The sequence below is a fragment of the Triturus cristatus genome, chromosome 8, assembly GCF_964204655.1.
Source record: "Triturus cristatus chromosome 8, aTriCri1.1, whole genome shotgun sequence".
Lineage (NCBI taxonomy): Eukaryota > Metazoa > Chordata > Amphibia > Caudata > Salamandridae > Triturus > Triturus cristatus.
In genome coordinates, this window is record NC_140591.1 from 201880462 (window position 1) to 201907897 (window position 27436).

The 27436-nt window shown below is 45.0% G+C and overlaps 1 protein-coding gene across 2 annotated transcripts in view; it reads right to left on the bottom strand.

Annotated features, from left to right (window-relative positions):
• Window positions 1-1364: 1364 nt before the first annotated feature.
• Window positions 1365-27436, bottom strand: part of MRPS6 (mitochondrial ribosomal protein S6) — a 144195-nt gene continuing 118123 nt past the window's right edge. For both annotated transcript variants that reach the window (XM_085621353.1, XM_085621352.1), the window contains exon 3: window positions 1365-1666. In XM_085621353.1, the coding sequence (XP_085477479.1) occupies window positions 1483-1666 (184 nt within the window). In that variant the 3' untranslated portion in view covers window positions 1365-1482. The remainder of the gene's footprint in view (window positions 1667-27436) is intronic.

The window sequence follows — 27436 nt, forward strand, 5'->3', positions numbered from 1 at the left end:
TGCAGCAAAAATGACTGCTACTGTGTTGTCCTGCTACTCTTCTGCCCTACTGCCTGAGTGAAAAGGACTGGATCTGCACCTTGAACTCAGGATTGCCGGTGTGACTCCAAGGCTAGTCGGCTGGCCTCATGATTAGAGCCTTAGGATCAGAAAAGGCTTCAACTGACATGAACCCAGCACCTGGACTCTGTCTGCTCTGATTCTTGCCTATCTAGTGGTGCTACCCTAGTTCTGGACCTTTGAATGTTGGCCTAAAGGTGGTCTGCTAGCCCAGCTGCAGTCCTGTGAGCAAAACAAACGCAGTGCAATACATCTCCTCGCAGCCGCATCAGAATCGTCCCTGCACAACGCATTCTTGACTCAGAACCTTGCATCTGAGCTTACAGCTTCCTCGGAACCTTCACTGAGCGCTGCATCCTCATCACAAGCCTTTGAAGCGCAAGCTCCTCGTCAACAGCATTCTCATGACCACGCAGCCCTGCAGTTTCCTCGGAACCACCAATGTGAGGCATCCTTGACACAGGATCTAGCAACATCCTGCAACAAGGATTTAAGGTACTTTGTTGAGCAGGCCTAACTTGATCCCTGTGTCCAGCCCACGCTCCATCGCAGTCAGGCTGAACTTGTGACTTTGGCCCGGTCTGGCTGGACCAGATAACAACAACTGAAGCTCTGTCTGCATATCTCTGGTTCTACTAACTGGGTTTTTGTCATTTTGGTCTCAATTTATTAATATATAATCTATTTTTCTAAATTGGTGTGGGAGATTTCATTGCCTCCAAGTTAAGCCTGACTGCTTGTGCTAAGCTACCACAGGGTTAAACACAGGTTAATTTGGGGTTTGCTTCTGACTTCACCCTGACGGGAATTGCAGTTGCTGCTTGACTAACGGTATCACCTCTCTCAACTAGTAATTAGATTTCCTACAATATCCGTATATGGAACATAAATGGATTCCTCCAGAGACCCAATATCTCAAAATAGACATCAAGCAAACCAGCAAATACTCAAGTAGTTTTTTTCTGAACACTCTTGAGACCAACTACAGTAGAAGATTGAAGAAACAATATCTTTTAGAGGTCGTAAGGGGCCTTTTAAGTAACACCCACCTTCTCTACCCAGAAAGCAACACAATTCAACAGTAGAGTTATTTAACAGGAACAAAATACATTAAATTTCAATTGTGATAAATAGTTTTAATCTGCTCAATCTACTCTGAAGATAGCTAGTGAAACATACTTTGCTGAATACTGTTCATATAATAATGTAGTCACATTAGGCATCTCACCAAACAGACATAATGACTAGCCATTAGCTAAATATTTTGTGCATATTTATTATTTAAGAGGAGTACACAGTTCCAGTATTGTGTATTTTTTTTATTTTGAAACCCATTTTTCAAAGTTTATTAAAAAAAGCTTTTACAAGAAGATAAGTCCCGAGAAACGGTAGCCCGGGAGAGGCATCATGAAGAACAGGCATTCATTTCTTCTTCCCATATAACTTGGCCGCATAGTCGACAGGGACCATGCCTAAACATTCTTGTTCAGTTTTTTTGGCATCCTGCTTTAAGACTGTCGGACGGATCACATCAATGTCACGTGCTAAGTGGTCCAACAGACTTGGGAGGATTGTAGGCGGTGCGTTAAAATCCACAAGAAAATACCTGCATGGAAACAAAAAGTGTCACAAATGCTATTACTTCAAGGTAAGGTTGCTCCATGATTCCCAGAAATACTAGTTACACTAACCTGATGCTCAACTGTGTCTCAAGCAGTACACAATTGTTGCTTCACCTGATAGCCAGTATAAAACACATAACAAACAGCTAATTCATGTTTAAAGACACATATGTAGTAGCTTAAAAAAAAATCTTACCTGTTCAGTCATGTAAAATAAGAGAGGATGAGCAACACTACTCATGTAAAAACCCATAAATTATAATCTTTTGTAAATTACTTTTAAAAAGTTACTCTGCAATTAGAATATGAAATCACAACTATGATGCAAAAAAAGTTATGCACCATCGTTTCAAATGTTACTACCTAAATATTCAAAGCATACACTGGCATGCAGACTTTCCAACTCCCAACTCATGAAGAAAGCATGAAAAGGCACTTAGGCTGGATAGGTCACACTCTTTGCAAGCCTATGTCAAACACTACCAGGTAAGCCCTCACCCAGAACCCTCAAGGGAAAAGGAAAAGTGGAAGGCCAAGAAATACCTGGCATTGAGGGCTTGAGGCTGCTTGCAAGGAGATGTGTTACACCTGGAGTCATATTGAAAGAAAAGCCCAGGACAGAGATAGCTGGAAAGTCATGGTTGATGGCCTGTACCCCAGAAGAGGTAGTAGGCATAAGTAAGTAACATGGTACAGTGTTGTAAGGTTTTGATTGGTCAGATTTTAACAAAGGAGCACTAGAACATGGTAGAGTTTGGAAAACACACTGCTGGTAACTTTCAATAAATCTCTTGATTACTATGAAATGCTTGTGATGGTGTACTATGAAGGTTTTGTGATGATATTCTATAAAGTACTAGCAGTCACTAGTAAATTCAAGGTCCTCTAACCTTATTCTTAGCAAACAGTTTTTTGAGTGGCAGTATTTGCAAATAATTGCATTTGCTACGTGAGATATAGCATATTAGCTAGATGTAGTAATTTTACCAACCAGTAGGCACTATTTTAAATTGCCTCATGTCTTACTGTAGCTAAAAAACACACAAATAAGCTGTAACTCAGGTAGAAACCCACAACACAGTCAAAGTGTGGTCTTAACAATATGGCTGTCTCTATATTTTGTAAAGACTTTCATCAGCCAATAATATAGTGTTTTGTCATATTTGTCAATACTATGTACTGTGGTATACCGCAAACGTACAGTGGCCACATAGATCACTAAGAATCAGTCACTTATCACAACAAAACTACTGAATGGATTTTCATGGAATACGAAAAGGGATCCTCTACAGACCAAATCTGTTTTCCTGGCAAATTTCATGAAAATCATTTCAGCCATTCTGCCACTACGTCTGTGTAAACAATCCATGGAAAATACATTGGTGAAAAAAGTTGTTTCACCACCAAACTTTGCATTATCCACAAATGTAGCAAAAGGGGATAGGTCTGTAAAGTTGTGTGGAGATTCGCCAAGCGTTGGCAAAGTTATTACCTATTAAAAATCAGAGGAATTCCTATCTCTCGGAATTCTAACTATAGCTACAGAATGCCTACCGCCACTGGGTAGTTATAGTTATGTCAGCGTTTCCATAGAACATGTGTTTTTTTGTGTTGCTACCAACTATGACACGGTTTGAAGAATATCCACAAAACAAAACATTCCAAAAAAGGGATCCGTTTTGCCTAGTTTGTGCACAGAGAGTTTCCCCAGCTGCATTCTTCAATTATATTGCCACAATCCTGCAGGAGCCCCACAGGATTGTGGCAAAACTGCTATGGAGGGGGTCAAAATCCCAGAGTGATGGATGTCAGCAACATTTTTCTGATTGACCCAAGGGAAATAAAGCTCCGTGGCCAAATGGCCAATCAGAACACTCTATTTTTGAATTGGCACTCCCGCAAGAGTCTCGCGGAACCAACCGTCCAGATATACAAATATTTTTCACCCTTAATTTCTCAAAAACTGCTGGATGAATTTACACCAAATCACAAAAAAACTATTTGCGGACCAAGTTCTAGCTCTCTGCTAAATTTGGTGTCATTCCACTCAGCAGTGTTTGCTGTAGGCCTGCCTCAAAAATTCTATCGAAAATGAATGTGGATTTTGCATTTTGGGCCCCTTCTTTTTTCTCGACCCTCACCTGACGGATCACCGCGAAGCTTTCCAAGCACAAACTAGTCAAAAAGCAACACAAATATTGTTAGGTCAGCATTCCCATGGGAAATGCCTATTTTGTTTTGCTTAGAACTTTGGCACCATTTGAAGAATCTTTACAGAGCTTTCCAAAAAAGTGCTCTTTTTGCCTAGCTTGCGTGTGGAAAGTTTCGGATTGATCCTTCAAGTGAGGGCCAAGAAAAAAGGGTTTTCCTAAAACGCAAAATACCCATGCATTTTCCATGAACGGAATTACACTAAATTTGTCCGAAAGCTAGATCTTGGTCCAGAAACCATGCTTTTTGTGATTTGGTGTAAATCTGTTGAGTAGTTTTTATGATATTAAAGTTTAGAAACATTTGTATATCTGGGCGGTGAGTTAGTGGGACTCTTGAGAGTCCCTAGAACCCAATTAAAACAAGCATTTACAATGCAATGGTCTCGGCAATATTATAGGTAGAGCTATTGGTATTGCTCATTATTTTTTTATTATTTTTGTATCCCTAAATAAATGGCATTGTCATTTCTATTGGCAGTAGCTTTTTTTTGCATATATGATACCTATTGCATTAGCAGAGAGAGAGTGAGTTAGTGAGATAGAGAGAGAGAGTGAGGTATTGAAATAGAGAGTGAGGTAGTGAGAGAGAGTGAGGTAGATAGAGAGTGAGGTAGTGAGATAGAGAGTGAGATAGAGTGAGGTAGTGAGGTAGTGAAAGAGTGAGGTAGTGAGGGAGAGGGATGTTGTGAGGTAGTGATATATAAGCATAGAGTGATGTTGTGATGTAGTGAGATAGAGAGGTAGTGAAAGAGAGAGTGAAAGTGAGTTAGTGAGATAGAAAGAGTGAGGTAGTGAGATAGAGAGTGATTGAGGTAGTGAGTGAGAGAGAGTGAAGTTGTGAGGTTGTGAGCTAGAGAGTGAGGTAGTGATGTTTTGAGAGAGAGAAGTTGTGAGGTAGTGAGATAGAGTGGAGTAGTGAGGTAGAGAGAGTTATGTAGTGAGAAAGAGTGAGGTAATGAAACAGTGATGTAGTGAGGGAGAGGGATGTTGTGAGGTAGTGAGATGTAAGCAGAGTGGTGTTGTGATGTAGTGATGTAGTGAGATAGAGAGAGGTAGTGAAAGAGACAGTGAAAGTGAGTTAGTGAGATGTTGCAGAGTTCTGATCCCGTGATGAGGAGCACACACGCTGCTGAACTTGGCTCGGGTGGGAGTATAACTTTTGCTTGTTTTCGTGTGCAGTGTTTGTGCAAGGTAAGTTTGCACATTCACGCTGGAGCAGTTTAAGGCAGCAGGCATGATTCTTGGATACTTTGTGTTTCTGACACTGTAGTGTCACCTGTGTGGGAAGAGTTTGGTGTTGCGTATGATGACCCAAGTGGTGCTGTTGTTCTGACATTCAGGGAGACAAGCAAAGAGAATCCAGAAGGTAGGTCAAAAGACAAGGGTACGGTACAGAATGCTATTAAAAGCCCTCCACTGAAAGTGGGACTGAGGGACGAGCGGTTAACAACCTGATGTGGTCTCACTACGAAATAGAAAAAAAAAAAAAAAGAAAACATGCCACTAAGCTGTCAGTGCCCCGATGCCGCTTCACTGCTCACGCCATCACCCTGGGACCTTCATTTGTTTCCATAATTTATATCCTGAAAACATGCTCTTAATTCCTTCTAAGCATTGGCATCCTTCGTCCTATGTGTTCTGAGATGACTGATCCGTGTAGCAAGCACGTTTGGTTTCCCTTTTCCCCAGGGCTCGAGTCGGGGTACCACGCCGGTGGACGGCGTCCCCCCACTTATTTTACCGGGTGGACGCCATCCCCCCTGCCCAAAAGCAGGACTTTCAACGATGGCATTACTTCCCCGCATGGCTGCCCCGTCGATCTCCCAAGTACGGGGCTGGCTGTCAATCTTCTGTAGCGCGCGATCAGAGTGACCCTGCCCCCATCGCCTTGTAACCTTTGTTATGTTGAACCTGGGCAGCAGCGCGTTGACACCTGATCCGTCAGCCACTGTTATGCAACATGTAACCCACCCCCGCACCAGCTGCTCTCTTAAAGCAATATGTACCTCTCTTGGTAAAATTAAAGTCACAATACAAATGTCGCCGCCTCTCTGTTGCTGGCTAACATGTTTACTTGGTTAGATTAAGGCTAGTTTGAAGATAAACAATGGCGATACCTTGCCCGAGGTCTACCAACAGCAGGAGTTCCTCTCACACAACTAAACACTCACTCTCCTGTCGTCTCCAAGAGAGAACCCACCCGTATGTCCCGCACATTTCAACAGCGGACGCCACACTCTCAGCTGTCTCTCTGGCCCGAATCAGCCCGAGCACCCCGGTATCGGACGGATTACTTGTAAAGTTTCCTCATGTCAAATCACTCCACTTTTGGTGCAAATCGGAGCGTAAGATTTATCTACTGACGCAGCAAAACACTTATTGAAAATAAGTTTATGGAACAAATTCATATATCCACCGACTTGAAATTGAAAATAAGTGCGTGCAAGCCTTTTGCCAGAGTCTTGTAAATGTCTGTCCTCCATAGAAGGCTGACAGCACTGCAGGGGAGCACCGGGAATCTGCGTCTTTGGTCTGAAGGAGGACTGTCGTACCTGCTGTGACCAGGGCTGGAGTCAGGTCTCCAACGGCCCCGGGCACTAGATCCTGGGACTTGCACAGAAGCAGCCTTCGCCATCTCCCGGCAGTGAGCATCATCCCACACTTGCTTGCATGGGGCATGAACACGGCGCCGGACGGATGGATCCTCACGGCCAGACGATAGGGAAAAAATGGCGGATGGAAGCTCCGAAACTTTTTCGGATTCGGGGGCGTGTTCCTGCTGTTCTAAAAGGGCGTGGCTAAAAAGTGGAAAGAACAGCAAGAAACACGCCCCCGAATCTGAAAAAGACGGAGCCTATTTGGAGGGACGGCTCTCTCCTCCAATGGCTGGCCTCCGTTTAGGAAGCCAGCCAATGGAGGAGAAGCAAAAAGAGAGGCGGGCTAAATAGCCACTCTAGAAAACATTAAATCTTCCGACTTCCGGTTCTGCCTTCGGCAGACCGGTAGTCCTCGACCTAAAAACTATGATTGTTCCAGGGAGGTTTTTCCCCTTGGGACAATTTGCTCCTGCGGGAGTCTGACTCCGGTAGGAATGAGCGCTCTGATTGGCTGCTAGCAACATGAGAAAAATCTTGCTGGCAGCCATTACAGGACTCGGGGACTTAGTCCCCTGTCCTGAAGTTTAACAAATATATATTGTAAGGGGGCAGGGAAGGGATACCCTGCCTCACTAAGCCCTGAGGGGGGACCCAGAGAGACCCCCCAAAAATCTGTTTTCTTTTCTCGATTCCCCCAATCCAAAAAAAAAAGAAAATGTTGGTTGCCATTCTTTTTTATTATACATATAGGGAGGAGGATGCAAGTAGGGAGCCCTCCATAAATCCATTTTAGGCCTCGGGGAGCCCACGCTCCAGGGCTGTATTACATAAGGGGAGGGGCGCGCACTGCAGCATCCCCAAGATATTATAAGTCCCAGGGAGCCCATCCCTGGGGGCCCATCACCCAGTGCTGCATTCCATTAATGTAAAATCGTTTCCTAAACATTACCTGGAGATGTATCTACTACTAGAAGATCATAACCTGGATGTTCTATTTCTCACAGAAACCTGGACGCGGGCAGACAGAGAAGTTGAGTTAGGTTTAGTCTGCCCTCCAGGTTATAAAATTTGTCATAAACCCAGGCAGGGTGGGAGAGGCGGGATTTATCTTTAAAGATATCTGGAACCTTACCCCACTTTGTGTAGAGGATGTTCAGGGAATTGAATTACTTGTGTTCTCACTTAAGGATCCTGGTGGTGTTTTATGTTCTGGTTTACTTTGTTACAGACCACCAGGTTGAGCTGCCCACTGTTATCAAGAATTGATTGATTGATGTGATATACAATCTGTTGCACTCTCATTCCAAACTACTGATCCTCGGAGATTTTAATCTCTGGGAGAATGGCACTCTTGATACAGCCCTCAAAGAACACTTTCAAGCATGTGAGAATATCAACCTTCAGCAGCTGGTGTTGTTCCCCACTCACCATGGAGGCCATGTGCTGGATCTTGTTTTTTCCAGTGAAAGAGATGTAGCTGTTAAGGAGATACTTCCATTAAGTTGAACAGACCACTTTTTGGTTCTTTTCTCCCTAAGGGTAGCTTATCACCAAAAACAAGTCTCTTTTTCGACTATTACACAAACTAGCAGGGAATGGTCTAAAATGTTAAAATTAGATTAGCTCGCTCGACTTGTTGATAATGATAGCTTCGATATCCATGAATCAGTGGAGAAGAACTATTTGAATTTGTGTCATCAAATCACTAACTCTTTAGATCACCTAGCCCCATTGACAAAAGCTACAAGAAGCCGTCAGCTCCCTGGTATAATGAGGAGCCGAGGCTGATGAAGGCTAGCTGCAAACCAGCAGAAAGAAAATGGAGGAGGAATTATCTGGAGACAGATAAAGTAGCCTTAAAAAACCTATTACATATTTACAAAGAGATGATAGGCAATGCTAAGGCTATATATCTTGAGGAAAACATCTTACATTTATCCAATAAGTCTCAAACCCTATTTAGCCTAGTAAGAGACATGTCCAACCCGGACTGTGCAAATTCTAAAATTCCAGCATCACAAGAATTGTGCGATGATCTAGCAGTCTTTTTCAATGAAAAAATTAACAAAATCTTAACTGGGCTAAACTCTCTTACGGATGATACGCACCGGTTCACCAGTGATACTGCTACAATAACCTATACTACATCCTGTAATACAACTTCCAGGGAACATATGGTGCTTATGGATCAATTCCAGGTCCCCCCACAAGAGGAATGTAATGCTATCGCAGCTACGTTTTGGAAATTGTTTGGTGCTGAGCTCTTTCCGCTTCTCTATAAAATCTGCTGTCAGTCCCTAATTAATGGTATAGTGCCGGACTGTTTGAAAAAGGCAGTTGTCTCCCCATTACATTATTAAAGAAGACTACACTGGACCCCCAGTGCCCCTCTAATTACAGACCCATCTGCCTACTACCGTATCCAATTAAGATCTTGGAGAGGGTAGTGAGTAAATCTCTTTAAAAATTTGCCGAGGATAATGATCTGCTGGATGAAGTCCAATTTGGGTTTCGCCCTGGATATGGCACTGAGACTGCCTTGGTGGCAGTCTTGGGTGACCTGAGAATGCGGGGTGACAGTGATCAGGTAGCCATTTTAGTGCTGCTTGACATGTCGGCCGCATTCGATACGGTTAACAATCGGACTTTGATTAAGAGATTGGAGGAGATGGGTGTTGTGGGCAGGGCTCGGGACTAGATGCAGTCCTATCTTTCAAACAGGCAGCAGGCAGTGACCTTGTCGCCATTTATATCTCAGAATAGATACATCAAGCATGGGGTCCCACAAGGCTCGGCTATTAGCCCAATTCTTTTTAATCTGTATCTTCCCCCACTTATCGCTCTGATAAAATCCTTTGGTATTGATGTTATAAATTATGCAGACGACACCCAGCTCGTCTTCTCCTTTGAGGGAAATAAAGCAGTGCCTCTGGAGAAATTTCACAGCTGTATGCGTAAAACAGCAGAATGGCTGAGAGAGAACTCACTACAATTTAACGGGGATAAGACCGAAGTTCTCTGCTGTACTGCAGGTAAAATCCCTCAACCTCTCCCAGTAGATTTCTGGCCAGTCTCTACTAACAATCCTCCACTACCCGTCAAGACAGTGCGCAACCTAGGAGTGTTAATAGACAGTAATTTACAATTGGACTCTCAAGTAAATAAAACTGTGAACACCTGTCTATCTCTGCTTCGAGCTCTCCGGAAAATACTCCTGTTTTTACCTGCCTCAGCTGGACCTCTAGTGGTGCGGAGTATCGTTTTAAGCAGAATAGACCACTGTAATGCACTTCTTCTGGGTGCCCCAGCTTCCCTGATAAAAAAATTTGCAAAGAGTACAGATTATGGTAGCTATGCTTGCGTTAAGTCGACCATGCAGAGCCTCTGCTTCACTTGCCCTTAAGGATCTACACTGGCTGCCCATTGCGCAAAGAGTCAAATTTAAGGCACTCTGTATTGTCCATAGGGCAGCACATAAAACAGGGCCCAAGTTGTTGCAGAGGAAATTCTTATGGTATTCTCCTGCTAGATGCCTGCGCTCATCCTCTGTCAACCTGGTTTGTATCCCTCATATCAGCAAAGTTCGGATGGGTGGCAGATCTTTTAGTTCTACAGCATCCAGACTCTGGAACGCTCTGCCTCTGGATCTTAGACAATTGAACATTCTGTCACGTTTCAGGAAGGAGTTGAAAACCAGACTGTTTCCCAGAGATTAGATCCTTACGTACTCTGATTAGATACACATAGTGGCTGATCTAAGCTCCAGGATACCCGTTGAGTGGCAGCTGCGCTCTTCAAGTATTCCTTACATTACATTACATAAGGATAGGGTGTTGTGTGGCCCCCTTCCCCAAGCCCTTATAAGCCGTGGGAAGCCCATCCCCAGAAGACAAGAGGTGATTGAAGGGGTGGGGGCCACGCAGCCCCACTGCCGAGCCTTCAAGGGCCCCAGGGCCAGCTGACTAACTGTGCCTGGGGAGCCTGCGATGCAGTAGTTTCCGTGCCCGCACTATCACAGACAGGGAAACGTGTTTGCTCCCATCTGGGAAGAGCATTTTCAAATCTCCTGCCAAACGTCAGAAAACACTAAGTCTGCTCCCAGCCGGCGGGATATTTCAAAATGCTTCTGCCAGCTGGGAGCAGATTTGTGTTCTGTTTTCCTGCCTGCACTGACGTAGCCAGGAAAACAAAAACGCATATTGCTCCTGCCCGGAGGGAGTATGCAAAATTAGCTGCTCCGTCAGGGCGGGAGCAATGCCGGCTCCCACACTATGCAGGGAGCCAGCTGGGGCCGCAGGGGCCCTGGGCTCCGCCCCACGGACCCCAACCAGGGTGGGTACTGAGGCACCCACGTATAATTGATATAGGCCCGGAGGATGGGGCCCCCGTGCAAATAGGCTCGGGGGGGGGGGGGGAGTTGACTGCCCCCTCCCCTTTTAAAAAATGGACGGCTCCATGGGATGAAATCCCCAGGGCCTGAGAAAGGCTCAGGTGGGAGGGGGGACCACACATTCCCCCTCCCCTTGTGCGTTAAGTTTGGCACCGGGGGATGTGTCCCCGGTGCCGCTGAAGTTTGGTCCTCGGGGACGGGGTCTTTGGGGCATACTAAGGCTTGGAAGGGGGCAAATCCTGACCCCCCCTCCCCTTTTAAAAAATGGACGGCTGAGGGATGGGATCCTGGGGCCTGAGAAGGCTAAGGGAGGAGAGATGCCCTCCCTTTTTAAACTAACAACAGCCCCGGGGGATCGGGTCGCTGGGGCCTATGAAGGCTTGGGATGGGGTGGCCGCACCTCCCCTTTGCTTTTTAATTGCATTTGGCTCTGGATGATGTGGTCCCCGCAGCCTGTTAAGGGTCCGGGAGGAGAGCTGCATGTACTCCCTTTTAAATTTATTTTATGCAGGAGATTGGGGTTCCCGGAGCCAATTAAGGGTCAGGGAGGGGGTGCTGGACACCCCTCTCTCCTTATATAGGTTTTGTCCCCAGGGGATGAGATCATCGGGCCCAGAGGCCTGCCCTACGCTGCACACGACCAAAGGCTGGGCACAGCGTGGGGGTGAATGCCTGCAGGGAGTTGGAACTCAGGCCTGGCTGCAAGACAGGCCTTGTGGCTAACCGCCCGCCACGCAAGACCAAAGCCTGTGTGTGGCTTGGGGTCCGCTGCCACTGGGTGGCCGCCAGCGGGGAGTTGGACCGAGGGTGTGGCTGAAAGCCAGACCCTGCAGCCAACCCCACACAGTGCGATGAAAGGCTGTTGGCAGTGTGGGGTTGGCTGCCTGCGAGGGTTGGCTGCTTCCGGGGCGGGTTGGCCACAGGCCCAGGCGCTATTGCTAACCTTCTGCTGTGCACGGGCGTGCACAGCGTGTGGTTGGCTGCCTGTGGCGGGTTTGCCAAAGGTCATGCACGGCGGGAGATTGACTTTACGTATGGTAATAAAATATTACTTTATGTTAAAATAAGCCTTAGAAATTGACTGAAAAAAAACAAAGGTTAAAGTAACATTATAGTTAGGTGTTATTATAAGATCTGTTTTTGTTTAAAAGAAACCTTAGAAATACACTGAAAAAACACAAAAGTTAAAGTAACATTATACCTATGTGAACATGTCTGTGACAACATTAACGTTCTGAACTCCCAAAATCACAGAAATGAACTAGTTCTAGTTAGCAGAGCTAACTATAACTTGCACCCCACCAGGCACTGCTTATGACCTCACATATTACATCACTCCTGACCTCTCAAATTACATAATTGATGACATCACTGATGACATCATCCAAGCTTCTTTTGTACACATTACTCTATAAACTAGTATGGCATTGGAGGCCTGCAAAGAGGTACAAACTAGCTCAGAATAATATGATCATTAATGCCATCACAGACACCGCTCTCTTAGGTGTAGTAAGCATGTGTTATGTGCAACATTGATCCTATATCGTACACTTCACAGGTCGTCTAGTTTACATTAACGATACACCACAGATATATGGGAAACCCTTACTGCACACAGTGTTCAATATCTACACAACTGTGTAGAGAAATCCAAGTTCCTCAAGATAATCGTCTGTGCCCTACTACGGACAGCTTTTATCTTTATTAAACCCCTCACAGTCACATAACCTAGGGGAAATTAAGTTAATAGGAATAGAAAAGGGGGTGATGTAAACAGTGCTTACTCAATGGAGAGAGTTTACACTATACCACACTGTTTGTAGACAGTGAAACTCTCATGTGAAATACACCAGAGTATGCTACACTTGTCGAAAAAGACACTATTCGCTTAAAATATCCATGGTCTGAAGGTGCTAAAAATCATACTACCTGCAGCCCTCATACAGTGGTGAAAACTTTAAGATAGTTCATCTTCTGAAGCAAAACAAGCACATGTACACAGGTTAGTACCTGGTGCACACAGTCTTCTATGTGATGTAGAAATTGTCATGCTGAGGCGATTCTGTCTAATACGTCAACTGCTTACAATACTTAGTATTTACTATATACAATCTTCGCCTAGTTGAAGATTGTTTTCTGCAGAACTAAAAAGCGCATGTGAAACATACAGTACACAAGTCATCAACTGTCATCTGCACACAGATTTACTCTTCAACACATAGATTTATAACATGTTCAATACCTCTACACACCTATGATGCATTAGGAGCACATGCATTTTGTAAACACTTGCACCCATTAGCTGGACACAGGCTGTACAAAATTGGGTAGAAAAGTAATATGATTGTTTTATAATTAACTTAGTGGCAGACAACTAAGTAATACACTAATTGAATGATGTCATTAATTAGGTAATCAATTATAGGATTTGAGATGTCATCAGTGATGTCATAAATGATGTCACAGAGCATGTCATGAGTGATGCAATATGTGAGGTCATAGGCAACGTATGGCAGGGGTGCAAGTTATAGTTCACTCTACTAATTATAACGTGATTTTCTGTAGGTTTTTTAGTTAAAAATGATAATGTTGTCACCTAACTATAATGTTACTTTAACCTTTGTTTTTTTTTCAATGTACATACACATATATCACCCAGTGGCGGTCACCACTGGATAGTTTGAGTTAGAATCACGTTTCCACAGGAAAAGCATTTTTTGCTTTCTAATAACTTGACATTGTTTGACAAATCTTCAGAAAATGTGCCAAAAAAAACTTCAACCATCTCAACTCCTTCCTTGAAAGTTTTAGGGTGATCCGCAATGCAGGGCCTGAGGTAAAGGGGGTTCTCAAAACAGGTTGTCTCCAGGCATTTTTCCAATTGAAAATTGAACACCAATACCGCAAAAGCTGCACAACAGATTTACACAACTTTTGGCTAGAACTAGGTCTAGAAGGCGAGCTTTCTGTGATTTGGTGTATTTTTTAAGAAATTAAGGTTCAAAATGTATGTATGTATATTGCTGTGGAGGATGCATAGAGCCGGCAGATCTAAAACTAAGATCTGATTGACCACCACCACATCAACAAAGATTTGGCGGTAGCCAATTTAAGACTGGGGGACTATTGGACCTGATACCAGTCAGGTATAATTTTCCTCAACTTTTTTGCTTTTTCCGCCTGGGTTTTGCGGATTCTCTTGTGTGGCCTCTGGGCACTTTCCCACTTTAAATAAAGTGGGAAAGTGTGCACGCCCTTCATACCCGTGTCGAGAAGTGGCGGTGACTCAACAATCTGAAACATTGGCATTGTGATTAAACTCATGAGCTGCCTGCCAGGGCAGGCCGTTGTATAATGCGCTCTCGCACATATGGTGTCCGTGATTGAGTGTGCCGCCTGCCATCGCAGACTGGTGCGTGAGCACCGACACACGTATTACTTAAACCAGTGTCCAGTCTGCTCTAGCAGACTCAGGCAGGCGCACTTGCACTCCTGGTGTGGGGGACTATGTATCCAACCTGCCAGTCCAAGTAGAGAGGAATACCTGTGTCCTCTTACTACCTATAAGGCTTGCTCTTCCCATAGGTTAACATGGGGAAGTAGTTGACATTACTTTGGACTGCAATAGTGGATTGCCGTGGAGCAGCCTCATGATGTTTCCTATCAATGGATTCCCCATGGCAAACCCTTTCTAATGGTAAAGTGGGTTTCGGCATAACTTACTTAGAAATGCCACTTATAAAATATGGATTTTTCTATGATCTAAGTCTTGTGTGCCGTGGTGCTTGGATCCGGTGGACACCAGGGATCGGGGGAGCACACCTGTGCATTCCCCAAGCGCCAGCCATAAACCATGGCCATCCCATGAGAACAGCAGAGCTCTGCCATTTGAGGGCCATTTGGAATATAATGGAGAGAGAGGTTTTGACATTTTATCCTCTAGGGGCCGGATTATGGCCCTACTAAAGATTAAGATCTGCTTTCCATGGACCCATGGCAGACAGGCCTAAAATTTAGGGGAGGCATCTGTGGTTCAAAGGGAAATCCCTTGAACCACCCCAAACTTCAGAGACACACAACAGTAGAACTACTGGTGCCATCCTTCAGCAAAGGGCGAGATATGCTTGCAGGAACACAGGACCGGGGAACCCGGACTGCATGGCGCACTTTGCTAGAGGACTCTGTTGTGCACATGGAAGATAAATGCCCGGAAGAGGACCACATGCCCTTACCTAATAAGGACTGGCCTGGGCCGAAGACCTGCTGAAGTGTGCTCTCCAAGGACCCACCGGCAGGCCTTCTGTTCTCCCGTAGATCTCATGGACATCAAAGATTTCCCACACGGGACCTACACCATCTACTTGTGACATCTGGAGAGCGGTGCCTCTCCCCACCCCCAATGCATGGTAGATGGCCCCATAAATTGCAGTCTCCCACTCTTTTTAAAAATAAGTTCCATGGTGGTGGTAGTGGGGGGGGGGGGGTGGTTCAGGGCTCAGGGGGATGGCAAACTTTTTTGGGGGGGCAGGAGGGTGTGGGACCTCCCTCCCCAAGCCTTCTGAAGTCCCTAGGGATCCCATCCGCCCAGGGCTGCAGCACAGAAATAAGCTGCCCCTGTCTGGGCAGGACCAAAGAAATTAGCCCGGCTACTGCTGCACCCAGGATGGATGCTGGCTGGGGATCTGGCTGGAGCCAGCACCTAACAAGTAGACATGTTGGTGGTGCCCTGGGACACTCCTTGAAAAAACAATCTGAAATTCCAGCTCCCTCCAGCACCTGATATCAGTGCTAACTGTGGAGCAGGCATGGGCCACAGGGGCTGTGGGGCTTACCCCGCAGCCCTTGAGTAGGCATGTTGTGGGTGTCTCGTTTTAACCTTGTGGACCATTTGCTAACTGATTTGAAGATTTTCCTTGTGGAACATGTCTTGAAGGAAAAACTACTGGACTCCAGAAATAAACTGCTGGATGTACTGTTCAAAATCATTGCATCCAGATGCTCTGAACATCACTGACAATACCTCATGATTACTGCATTGCTCAAAAGATCTCAGGACTGCATTGATTCCACATTCCAAATGGAATGTTCACTATGATGATGCTTTTAGAAGATCCAGCAGTGTTAGCTGTGCAGTCAGGAAGCAAAACAATGTTATACTGTCTGATGAAGGAGGAAATTGTAATGTATATGAAATATGCTTTTTTTCTTTGGCGAGTCCGTCTGTTTGAGTTACTTCCTTCTCGGGGAGGGGGGCAAACAAACAAACACACACACACACACACCTGCACAGTTCCTCCTCAAGTCAAAGCTGGTTTGTAATAATGAGTCAAGATGGCAGATTTCAATAAAATTATTGATGTGTTACGATGTAAGGGATGACATCCTACAGTGTGTAGGAACTAGCATTCACTGGAAAACAGATGTGCCTTCAAATAACTAATCTTGGCTGTACATGTTTATGAGGGTTTGAAATTCTATAAATTAAAACTACAAATGCAAAACTCTTTGTAAAGCAGACCCAAAGTGTTTTTTCCATAACCATATATTGGTCAGGACAGGAGTCTGGGGTTACAACCAGGATTTCAAGTAAACCATTTATTCTCTAGACCACATACCTTCTTTCTCTTATTACACTGCTCCTCTCTGCATTCATTTTTTCTTCCCTTACTTTTCTTTATCATTTTCCTCACCCACTTCCTTATTTTCTTCAATCGCCTCCATTTCCATCTCCCTTCATCTCTCTTTCTGACATTTCTTCCTCCCGATAAATTAATTCCTTCCTTCTTCGGATTCCTGCCTTCCTTTCTCCATCTAGTTGTTCCTTTCATATCTTTCTTGCTACATCCCATTTCTTCTCAAACCTCTCATTGTCACAATGTCCTTCTTTCTTCCTATTGTCCTTTCTTTAATTTCTTCCCTACATTTTGTCTCCGCTTTCCAACAAAAACCCATACAACAGAGAATAGTGTCACTCCATTGTTTTGTGTGATTTTTTGGGAATAGAAAAAACTGTATTAATCTCCTTTTGAGAAATATTTGGTCAACAACCAAAACCACCTGGCAGAAACCTCTGCCACAAAAGCAACAAGGAAAGTCGAACACTGCCCATAACCAAATCGCCTAGAGAACCAAAACAGCCAGGTCAACAGCATGTATCCTGCCAGCACATCTTCCAGGGAATGGAAAGAACATGGTCAACATAGAAAACAATCTAGCAACTACAGGATGAAGGACAAAATAAACATGCAGCACATCTGCCACCAGTGCAGGTTGGCACTCACGCCCAAGGACAAAGGATGGTGAAATTCTAAGGAGGGAAAAGAAATGAACCAGACCACACCAACTCCACACCCACATACACTTGTTCTCTCTGTAGAGCCGGTAAAGCCTAGCCCTCAAGCAACATTCCAAAAATCCCCGTAATCAACAAGCAAAAGGGAATCACTCTCTTACAATTGCTGGAGGCCCTGCCCAACTCCAGCGCCTCCAGAGACGCAGCAGCCCATGCACTTAAAAAAAGGAGAAAGTTATCAAATTATTAATTCATAGGACACCCTAGAGCTGCCGGAGGAGACCAAAACCCCACAAATGGGAAAAATAGTGAAGGAACACAGATGAGCCTGTAGGTCTGGCTGTAAAGTCCATACCAGAAAGGACAAGTTGTTTGGCCATGCCGAAACCATCAAGCACCACCTCTACAATGAGGACACTGGCATGGTCTGGAAGGAGAGGAACCACCATCTCCGCCATCTTCCAAAGGGCATTTGAGTAATCGAACAACAAGCAAATAGCATTGCAAGAATGTAGGGCTACGCTTCCCTGACAAAAATGCTTTTTTCCTTCAACAAAGCTAAATGACACTACTCTCCAGACATAGGAGAGGAGGACGAAGCAAAAGAAATATCACTGGGTCTGGGAACCAAAGAGGAAGGCCACTACAAAACATTGAGTAGAGGCACAGAGGACAAAAAGTCTGGTGCATCCTTAGCTGAGTGATACCGCTTGGGATCTGAGCACGAACATCTGGAACCAAGGCACGTCTACCTGCCTCTCAGGGCCAGGCTTGCTGTAGATGGCACTGGGCGTTTTCCCGCTGGGCCAGAAAGGTAGAGTCTGGTTCTGGACCTGTGGGGGCTGGTTTTGTAACTGGGGGCCGGTTTTGCAGCAGGGCTGCAGGAGCAGTGCAGCAGTAGCAATCCTTCTCCCTAGCACTCCCCCCCCCCCCCACCCACCGGGGCTGGTTGAGCAGATTGCCAGGGCTGGTTGCTGTTCCCAGTTTACTGTGCTGCTTCCTACAGCCCAAACAGGGACCTTAGTGCCCTAAGGATGGACAACAATGGTCCTCATAAGGAGAAACAAGGCTGTAGAATATCAGTCAACAAGTCCGTCTTCATCTCCACCATAGGCAGAGGCAAATTCAAGACTTAAGCTGCCTTCCGCAAACTAAAATGTAAAGAGCCCTCCAAAGGGAGGCTCGAATACCAATGATGCTCGAAACCAGAATCTGAACCCAAACCACTACCAGGATGAAAATGCAGATAGATCCCCGTCACAGAGTCGAGGACAAAGCGAAAACAGACTCTCAGAATCCAACAGCAGCATCAGAATGCAACCCCGTGGTGGGCAACGTATTAAAGCTGGCACTAGAGGAAAAGGAACACTTAAAGTCCTGGAACCCAGGTAATGCCATTCCTGATGTAAATTCCAGTATAGAAGACGAACAACTCAAAAAGGCCTCCAGCAGAAGAACTGCAGCCAGTGAGGTCAAACAGATGTTGACAAGACCAGCCAGGTCGACTCACACTGCGAGGAGTGGTCCAAAGACCTAAAGGTTCGGAGGTGCACAGAGGAGGCTGAAGGAGGACAGAGCATCGCTGCTGCTGAAGCCTGAGTGAATGGCACCACATGAGCAGGGTCAGCACCAGGAAGGCTGGAACACCATGCGGCAGCACCAGGCATGGCACTGGACCTCAGGCGCTAGCACCGGGCAATCAGCGAGCTGAGCAGGATCTTAGTTATAGGACCACACGAAGATCAACATCAGGGAAGTGGCACTGGTTTGGGGGTGGAGGTACACCCTTCAAGCAGACACAATCACAAGAGGTAAGGCCCAACTGTGGGGCCATCTCCTTAGAATCACTCCAGCAGTCAGACCTTGAACCAGACCTGAAGGGGGTGACAGCCCCTGTTTTCTCCAAGTCTCTCAAAGACATCCAGATGCACAATGGAGGAAGGTGAGATGACGTCAAGCAGAAAGTGTGAAACAAGGCGAGGCGCAAATGGACACCTAAGAAATAATTACTGCCACTACAAATAGAGAAATTCAAGAACAGTACTCTAGATCCGCTAAGGGCATGGAAAAAGCACAGACATCGGTGCACCCTGTAGCGCCTTGCACATTACATAACATTATAAAACTGGAGGAGCTAGAGCAGAGACAGAGCCGAGGTCCCACCTGCTGTCCTGGGGGAGCTCATTTGTAAAACTTTGTTGTTGCATCTGCAGGGGCCTGGCCAGTTCCAGTTAGAGGCAAGGAAGATTTATGAGGTGAGTAATCTGCAGGTAGAAGACCCATCCGAAAGAAGATACTATTTGCTTTGAATTACTGTAACCTTAGGACGTAGTGCAAACATACATGAATGCCTAATAAGATTTTAAAAAGGGCTAAGAATGCAAAAAAAAAAAATGATAAAAGAGGATTGGCCAAATGCACTTCTTTTTAGACCTGTGTCCACGCGTGATCAGACATGTAACTCACATGGCCCTACGCTGTTTGCTGTGGTGGGTGGAACAAAATGTGAATGACAGCCTAACAGACTGGACTGGCACAAAGCTCCTCTAAGTACTGTTTATATGCATGCATTTTTAGGTATGAAATTGACCAAAGCATTTTGATTTTAAGGACTTTCAGTAATCCATGGGTCTGTTGTTGTGCCACACACATTTTAATTCCCTCCACTACAGCACGGGGCATTTATTCATCCCACTTCTGCCACTGACTAGTTTCACTGCCGGTGAGGGTATTCTGCGTTTTCACGTGGAGCACAACCCAACACAGAAAGCAGTTCCCTTCCCCCCAATGTTATGTGAGCTTTTTGAGACCCAAAATTGATTTCTGTTTATCCCACAATAAAGTTTTACAAAAGAAATGACAAAACAAGCATTGGAAAAGACAAGGATTGGCAGCCGACGGCAAACCTATTCGCTTTGTCAATGCTTGTTTATTTACGATGTTTACTAATGTTGGCTGAAGAGACAGCTAAAGCAATATCTAAGCCAGCACTAATAAACACAAATACCCACCCACGCCACTCGTTCAGCTCTCCAGAGGTTGATACCCTTCCACTCTGTCGGGAAATAGGGCTGGAGAGGGAATTGGGGCCGGGCTGCTTATGCATTAGTCATCCGGGCAGCTTGTCGTGGCCCCCCCGGCCCAGTGCTCGAGCCGCTCTGCGGTGGATGTTAATACTTGCAAAGCGGGTGACATGAAACGCTGATCGGAGGACAGCTGGGGTCATTGTTGTAATGCTCTTTCAACCTGTTGACCACGCCACACACGGACACGCCCGAGGGTTTACAATCTTCTGACCCCCTTTGACAGGCCAAGTATGAGGCCCTTGTACAGAGTTATCTTCAGACTGTTCGCAATTCTTCTGCAGCGCATTGAGGTTCTCTCAGTGGCATATAAGCGCTTAAGAAACATAAGCAAATATTCTGAAGTTGCTGTAATTTTATTCATATCGGTAGCCTTTAAGGAAGGCTGCGGCTGGTGCAGACATTCTGATTGCGTAGAATGCGGACTATAATTGCATGCGGTCAAGCATTAACAGCTATTAATTGCCCTTCTCCTCATTGTGTGCCTTTGGTTGGGGCCCATAAATGGGAAATAAACAGCCTTCATTGCTACCGTTCTCAGAAGCGGGTAATAACAGGACTATCTTATGTGGACCAAAACCTGCACGTACAACCTGTGGCAACGCAGGGCGCCCGTAGCACGTACATGAGACTAGCACAAACAGAGCATCCATTTGAAATATGTCCTTAAAAAGTAAGCGCGAGTGCGGTGTTTCGTGAAACAATCATTTAACACCCCGCCTAGTTTCCAACAAGCCTGGGGACCTGGGGTGGGCTGAGCACACAGGTTGTTCAGCTTCGTACCCCTCCCTGGTTTTTTTTTCACTTTTTGTACGATTGAAAGTCTGTATCAGCATCACAGAGGGCTTTGTGTTTCTCCCCTCCCACCACCTACATTTATTTTATCATGCCAGGCTCTGCGCGAGCCTCCCCTGGTGTCTGATTCACAGCAGTGGAAATTTCCACAGTGCTGATAAGTGGCGGCGGCGGGAGGGAGGGGCGGGATGAGGACGCGGAGATGCCACCGCCTATCTGGGCTGGTGCTTGTTCTGAAAAAGTGCGCCACCTTTTCATACCTGCAAACACAAGGAACCTGCGGCAATTTAATAATTCGGCACCCTCACATAAAGCATTCACAGCGAGGGGAGCAAAACACGGCGACACGATGCTTAGAAACACCATTTACGGGCGGCTCATTTTAAAGACGTTTAGGTTGTACAGCAAATGGGTACTTTACTCTGTAACAAGTGATGCATTTGCAGTGTACGAATGGCGGGGGGCAGGGGGGCCACGGGATGCTAGCGCTGTAAAACAGGCAAAGCCAACCATAAGACCGGGTCCTATTTTAAGCCCCGTGTGGCCGAGAGCGGCTTCTGCCTTAGCTCCCGGTGATGATGTCATGGACCAGAGGCGGATGGCTGGTAAAATTCCACTCATTCTGTCACCAGCGAACCGAGCTGTTTTTTTCTTCAGTTGCAAATAAATGTGTTGTTCAGATGCAGGGACGGGAAACCCCTTATCTAGTCATTTGATACTTTCAAGGCTGGCTAAAAGGAAGGAGAGAAAAAAAAACGGCAGCGTGTTTTTCAAAAAGCATCCATTTGGTGATGGCTTTATTATGCCCTGCAACAAACACATCAGGGCAATACATGTGCCTGTGATAAAACATCAGATTTACACCTATTTGCGTGGAATTCGAGGTGGGGTAAAAGTAGGAAAATTTTCCCCACCCACATACTTGTAAGTGTACCCCTGTTCCCTATGACTTTTCTCCTATCGAGGTGCACTAACCAAGAGATGCTCACAGAACCAAAAGATGCTCACAGAACGAGGGCCGGTGTGACCCACCCCCGCTTTAGCACCGACAGCGTGGGTGTGGTTATTTATGGGCCTCTTCTGTCTGCAAATGTTTATCATTAATGCTGGAATACAGAGTCAATGGAAGAGCAAGCAGGGGCAAGGAAAAACAGCACTAGGTAAATAGAACGGAGAAGGAAAGAATGAATATTGGAAGAAAGGGTGACAATAAGGAAGTATGGATGAATGAGTAGGTGGATGAATGAGTATGTGCAAGAATGAGTGGGTGAAAGGATGACTGAATGCTAAGTGGATGGATGAATGAAAGGATGGCAAAGTAAAAGGATGGGTAGATGGATGAGTGAGTGAATGGATAGGTGAAAGGATGGCAAAGGGATGGATGGATGAGTGAATGGATAGGGGGATGGACAGCCTAAAGTATTGCAGAGTAAAGGGATGGATGGATAGGGGGAGGTGAAAGAATGGCAGAGTAAAGGGATGGACGAGTGTGTGAAAAGATGAGTGGATGGATGGCAGGTTGGATCAATGCTAGAGTGAATGGATAGCAGTGTGGATGGATGGCAGAGTTGACAAACGGATGGCAGAATGGATGTATGGATGGATGGGTGGCAAAGTGAATGAATGGATGATTGGATAGCAGAATGGATGGTCTGATAAATGAATGGCAGAGTGGATGGATGGTAGACTTGACTAATGGCTGGATGGCCGAGTGGCTGGATGAAGGATGGGTGGATGACAGAGTGGATGGATGGCAGAGTGAGGGAATGGATGGCAGAGTGAAGGGATGTATGGCAGAGCGGATTGATGGATGGCAGAGTGGATGGATTAATGGATGGATGGTAGTGGCTGGATGGATGGCTGGCAGAGTGTCAAGATAGATGAATTGCAGCGTGGATGATGAATGGCAGAGTGGAAATGGCAAAGTGGATAGATCAATGGGTGGCAATGTGGATAGATGGTATAGTGGATGGATGGATGGATGGTAGAGTGGATGGATGAACAGATTGCAAATTAGGTGGGTGGATCAACGGATGAATGGATGGAATGGGGAAATATTGAATAGTCAATGAAAGAATGAATGGATGACAGAATATAAAAGTGAAATAGTGGACATCAGTAAGTGGATGGAAGGGTGACTGAATGGATAGATGGATGGAGGAGACAAGGAAGCTGTTCTAGGAAGGGTTCAGCTCATTTGCTCTGCTTGCTTGGAGGCATCAGCGCTTTTGTTCAAAGTGGGGGCTAATTTAATTTTCTTATACATGCCAACCCTCCCAATTCAGGCGGGAGACTACCGATTTCAAGGCTGATCTCCCGCCTCCTGATTCCTGCACGGAAAACCCAACTCCTCTGCCAGTTTAAGATGGCAGGGGCTGGTCCTGTGTGACTCGTATTATGCACTGCCAGTAACCTGCTCCTGTAAGCAAATGAAAGACACACAATTGATGGACGGAATGCAGAACAAATCAAAACATTCACCCCCAGTCAAGAGATCTGGGTTAAATCCATCATTCTTTTGCTCACCATGCCACCCCAGTTTAGACCTGGCCATATGCAAATCAGTCTTGACCCTGTGCCTCATGGGAACAGTACAGCCTGAACTGCTAAGCCAGGTCCTCCCTGGACTGGAAACAAGCATCCTAGGACCGGTTTCGGGGTTTCACCCCTCTTCAGCTAGGATAGCTTGAATACAGTGGCACAGTGAGCCCCGAACCCACATCTGGGTATGAGTGCACTCAGGACGAGGAAGCAAAAGACACACAATTGATGGAGGGAATGCAGAACAAATCAAAACATTCACCCCAAACAAGAGATCTGGGTTAAATCCATCATTCTTTTGCTCACCATGCCACCACAGTTTAGACCTGGCCATATGCAAATCAGTCTTGACCCTGTGCCTCATGGGATCAGTCCAGCCCAAACTGCTTAGCCAGGTCTTCCCTGGACCAGAAACAAGCATCCTAGGACCGGTTTCGGGGTTTCACCCCTCTTCAGCCAGGATATTTTGAATCCAGTGGCACAGTGTAAGCAAGTGCACAAACGTTTTGCTACACTTTCTCTGCCTGCCATAGCAATTTCTCTGTTCTCCTGACAAGTAAGGAAAGGAAAAAACCTTATATTTGAATTTCTGATATACTATCCTACAGCAGCACACTTGCAAGTCCCATACACGCCTATAGACCCGATGCAGGCCGCAATAGAAGTAAATGGAAGAAATGCATTCTCCCGATTAGGTTTTAAAAATCTCCCTCTTTTCTCTCCCAAAATGCTGGCATGTATGTTTTCTTGCTACTCCCTTGTCACAGAATTTAGAGCCTGATGTATAAAGCCACCGGCAATTCACAAAATCGATTTGCTACCACAAAATGACTTTTTTATGCACAAAATCCATAAAAAATGTGTTACTTGGATGGGGGCTGTTTAGGGCATCCTTTCCAAATAGCGGTTCCTTAAGATATGTATCAATGTTTTCCAATCAAAACCTAGATGCAAAACAATTATCCTTTATTGACATCTCAAAGAAGGTGGTTACCTATTTGTAGATGGGAAGGAGTCCTCTTGGCACCTCTTCCTCTTTGTGAATGTTAAAATAAAAAAAAGTTTGCTGTAGAGGAATAAATAAGAGTCAAAATGTTGCTATGCATGTGTCGCAATAACCAAATCAACCCTAAAAACGGAACATTAAACCAATGGTAGGAGAGATTTTCACTCAGATGGAAGTCCACTGGTAGTGATGTTGTACCTGTAGAGAGACAAGAAATCAGGAGACATAAATCACTGAAAACAAACCAGCACTCTGAAGGATAAGTAAATACACGAAAACAAGTGTGAATAATCAAATTGTGAATCTCCACATTTGAGGAGTATCTTAGACCAACCTTTAACATTAGTCATCTGAAAAAATGGATGTATTGGAAGCTTGCCCGCTTAGTCAGTTAAAACTAACCAACTCTACCTCCGTGTAAACTCGAGGGAGCATATGTTTCCTGTAGATAAGGAAAGGATATTGGCAATCAACTGGATAGCTCAATATTGCAGTGAGCAAACATACAGATAAACAAATAAATAAACATGGTGCAGGCCTGCTGACTTCAAACATATGAATAATTAATGACTCCAAGTTCAAGGGTCAGATTTAAGGCAAAATACTGGTAACTCTCCGGGAACATATGATAGAATACACACAGTAATAACTGTCAGTTAATATGTTTTCACATATTCTGATTTATCCTTTATTAGAACATTGAAAGCTCCATTGAAAACAATGGAGTGCTCCGGGCTTATAATGGCTGGTATAAGCCCGGAGCTCCAACATTCCAATGTTTCTTTGTTCACAGCTCTTGCTGTGAACAAAGGCTTCAGGGAGCCTGAGGGGATTTGAATCCCCTCGCGCTCCCTGAAGGCTTTGTTTAATTTGTTAGAACATTCTGCCCTCTAGTGGCAGAATGTTCTAATGGCCTTATAGCCCTTCGTAGCAGGGCTATACCGGCTAATAAAGTCCAGCTGCTTTGTTAAAGTCCCTCGCCTTTGGCTCGGGCCTTTAACGATGCAGTGGGCCTTTAATAGCCGGTATAGCCCGCTATGGCAGACTATAAGGCTATAGTAAATGTCAGTTAACAGTTCTTTCACCTACTCAGTCTGGACATTCTATGGCACATACACGTTATTTTTGCATGTCCTTGTGAGACTGTGTGTGGCAAATTCTGTGCATGTGCTCCGGGTGTCCACTTATTTATACTTAGCTTAGTCCATCACGGCATCAATGTCTGTAATAAATGATAGTTATTACTAAGTAGTCTCAGCACTTTGTTCTTTAAATACATCTATTTTGAGGCCCACCTTATATCATAGGATTATTAGTGTGTGAATTCTATCATATGTTCCCTGAGGGTTACCACTATTTTGCCTTAAATCTTACTGTTGAACTTGGAGTCATGAATTATTCATGTTTGGAGTCATTTGGCCTGCACCATGTTTGTTTATTTGTTTATCTGTATGTTTGCCCACTGCTATATCGAGCTCTTGAGTGGATTGCTCATATACGTCCCTTATCTTCAGGACACATATGCTCCCTCGAGTTTACGCGGAGGTAGAGTTGGCTAGTTTTAACTGACTAAGCGGGCAAGCTTCCAATACATCAATTTTTTCAGATGACTAATGTTAAAAGATGGTCTAAGATACTCATCAAATGTGGACATTCACAATTTGATTATTCACACTTGTTTTCTTTTATTTACTTATCCTTCTGAGTGCTGATTTGTTTTCAGTGATGTATGTCTCACAATTTTTTTCTCTCTTTAGGTCCAACATCCCTACCAGTGGACTTCCATCTCAGTGAAAATCACTCCAACCATTGGTTTAGTATTCCATTTTAAAGTTGATTAGGCTATTGTGACACACTCATAACAAATTTTTGACTGTTATTTTTTCACTATTCTTTCCTGGGCCTGTTGAAAGCCGCAGGACCTCTATGGAGGCAGAAACATGTTGATCACCACCATTTTATGAGAGGTTGAATTCCCTCCTCTCATAGTACTTGTTTATAGTTTAACCTACGGACGCCCCAATAAAATTTCACGGCGTAGCTTAGAGTTAGTTTTATCCCACTTTCACTATTCACCTTGTTTGATTTCCCCCAACACACCCTGCTTTCTCACAGGTTTTAGGAGACCTCTTCTGCTACACTCAAACATCCCTGAGCTCCTCCCTCTCAGAGAGGGGGTTGTAGCATGCATTGCGACTAGGTTCACAATGCAAGGAGATTTCCCTATGATAAAGCATGCCACCTACGGGTGGATGAGGGGAACCGTCCTATAAAAGGAATACTCCAGCACTCTCCAACTCTTTTTCTCTATTCTCTGTTTGGGACCAGGGGCCTTCCTGTGATTCATTTCTAGTTGTTGGGAGGTGGCTCATGCCGGTCTTTAAATCTCCTCTGGCTCTCTCCAATGTGCTAACAGACCTATTATTACATGGGTCAGTCTGAAAAATTCCTTTCCATTAGGAAAAACGTTGGTAGGTAATTTGTGAGCACTTTTTGTGAACGTAAATTTCATATATTGGGCCCTTAGTGGTAGAAATACTGTTTAGACTTTATGTAGTTCCAGGGATGCTGTGTGCACCAGAGGTGGAGGTAAGATATTTTTACAGAAAATTCTGCCAAATGTAAATTTCTTTAAATTTTCAGCCTAGTTTGACCTCTACCATTTTTGGAACTACTTGAGCCTCCTCCTTTCACTGCAGGCTTGGTCTCCTTTTGGCTTCCACTGAGGCAGGATTCTTCCGATCAGCCATTAGAGCTCGAGTCACCATTACCTGTCCATTAGGTGCTAGGATCTCTTCTGTTCAGCCGTAAAACGCCCTTTTTTTCAGTACTAGGGT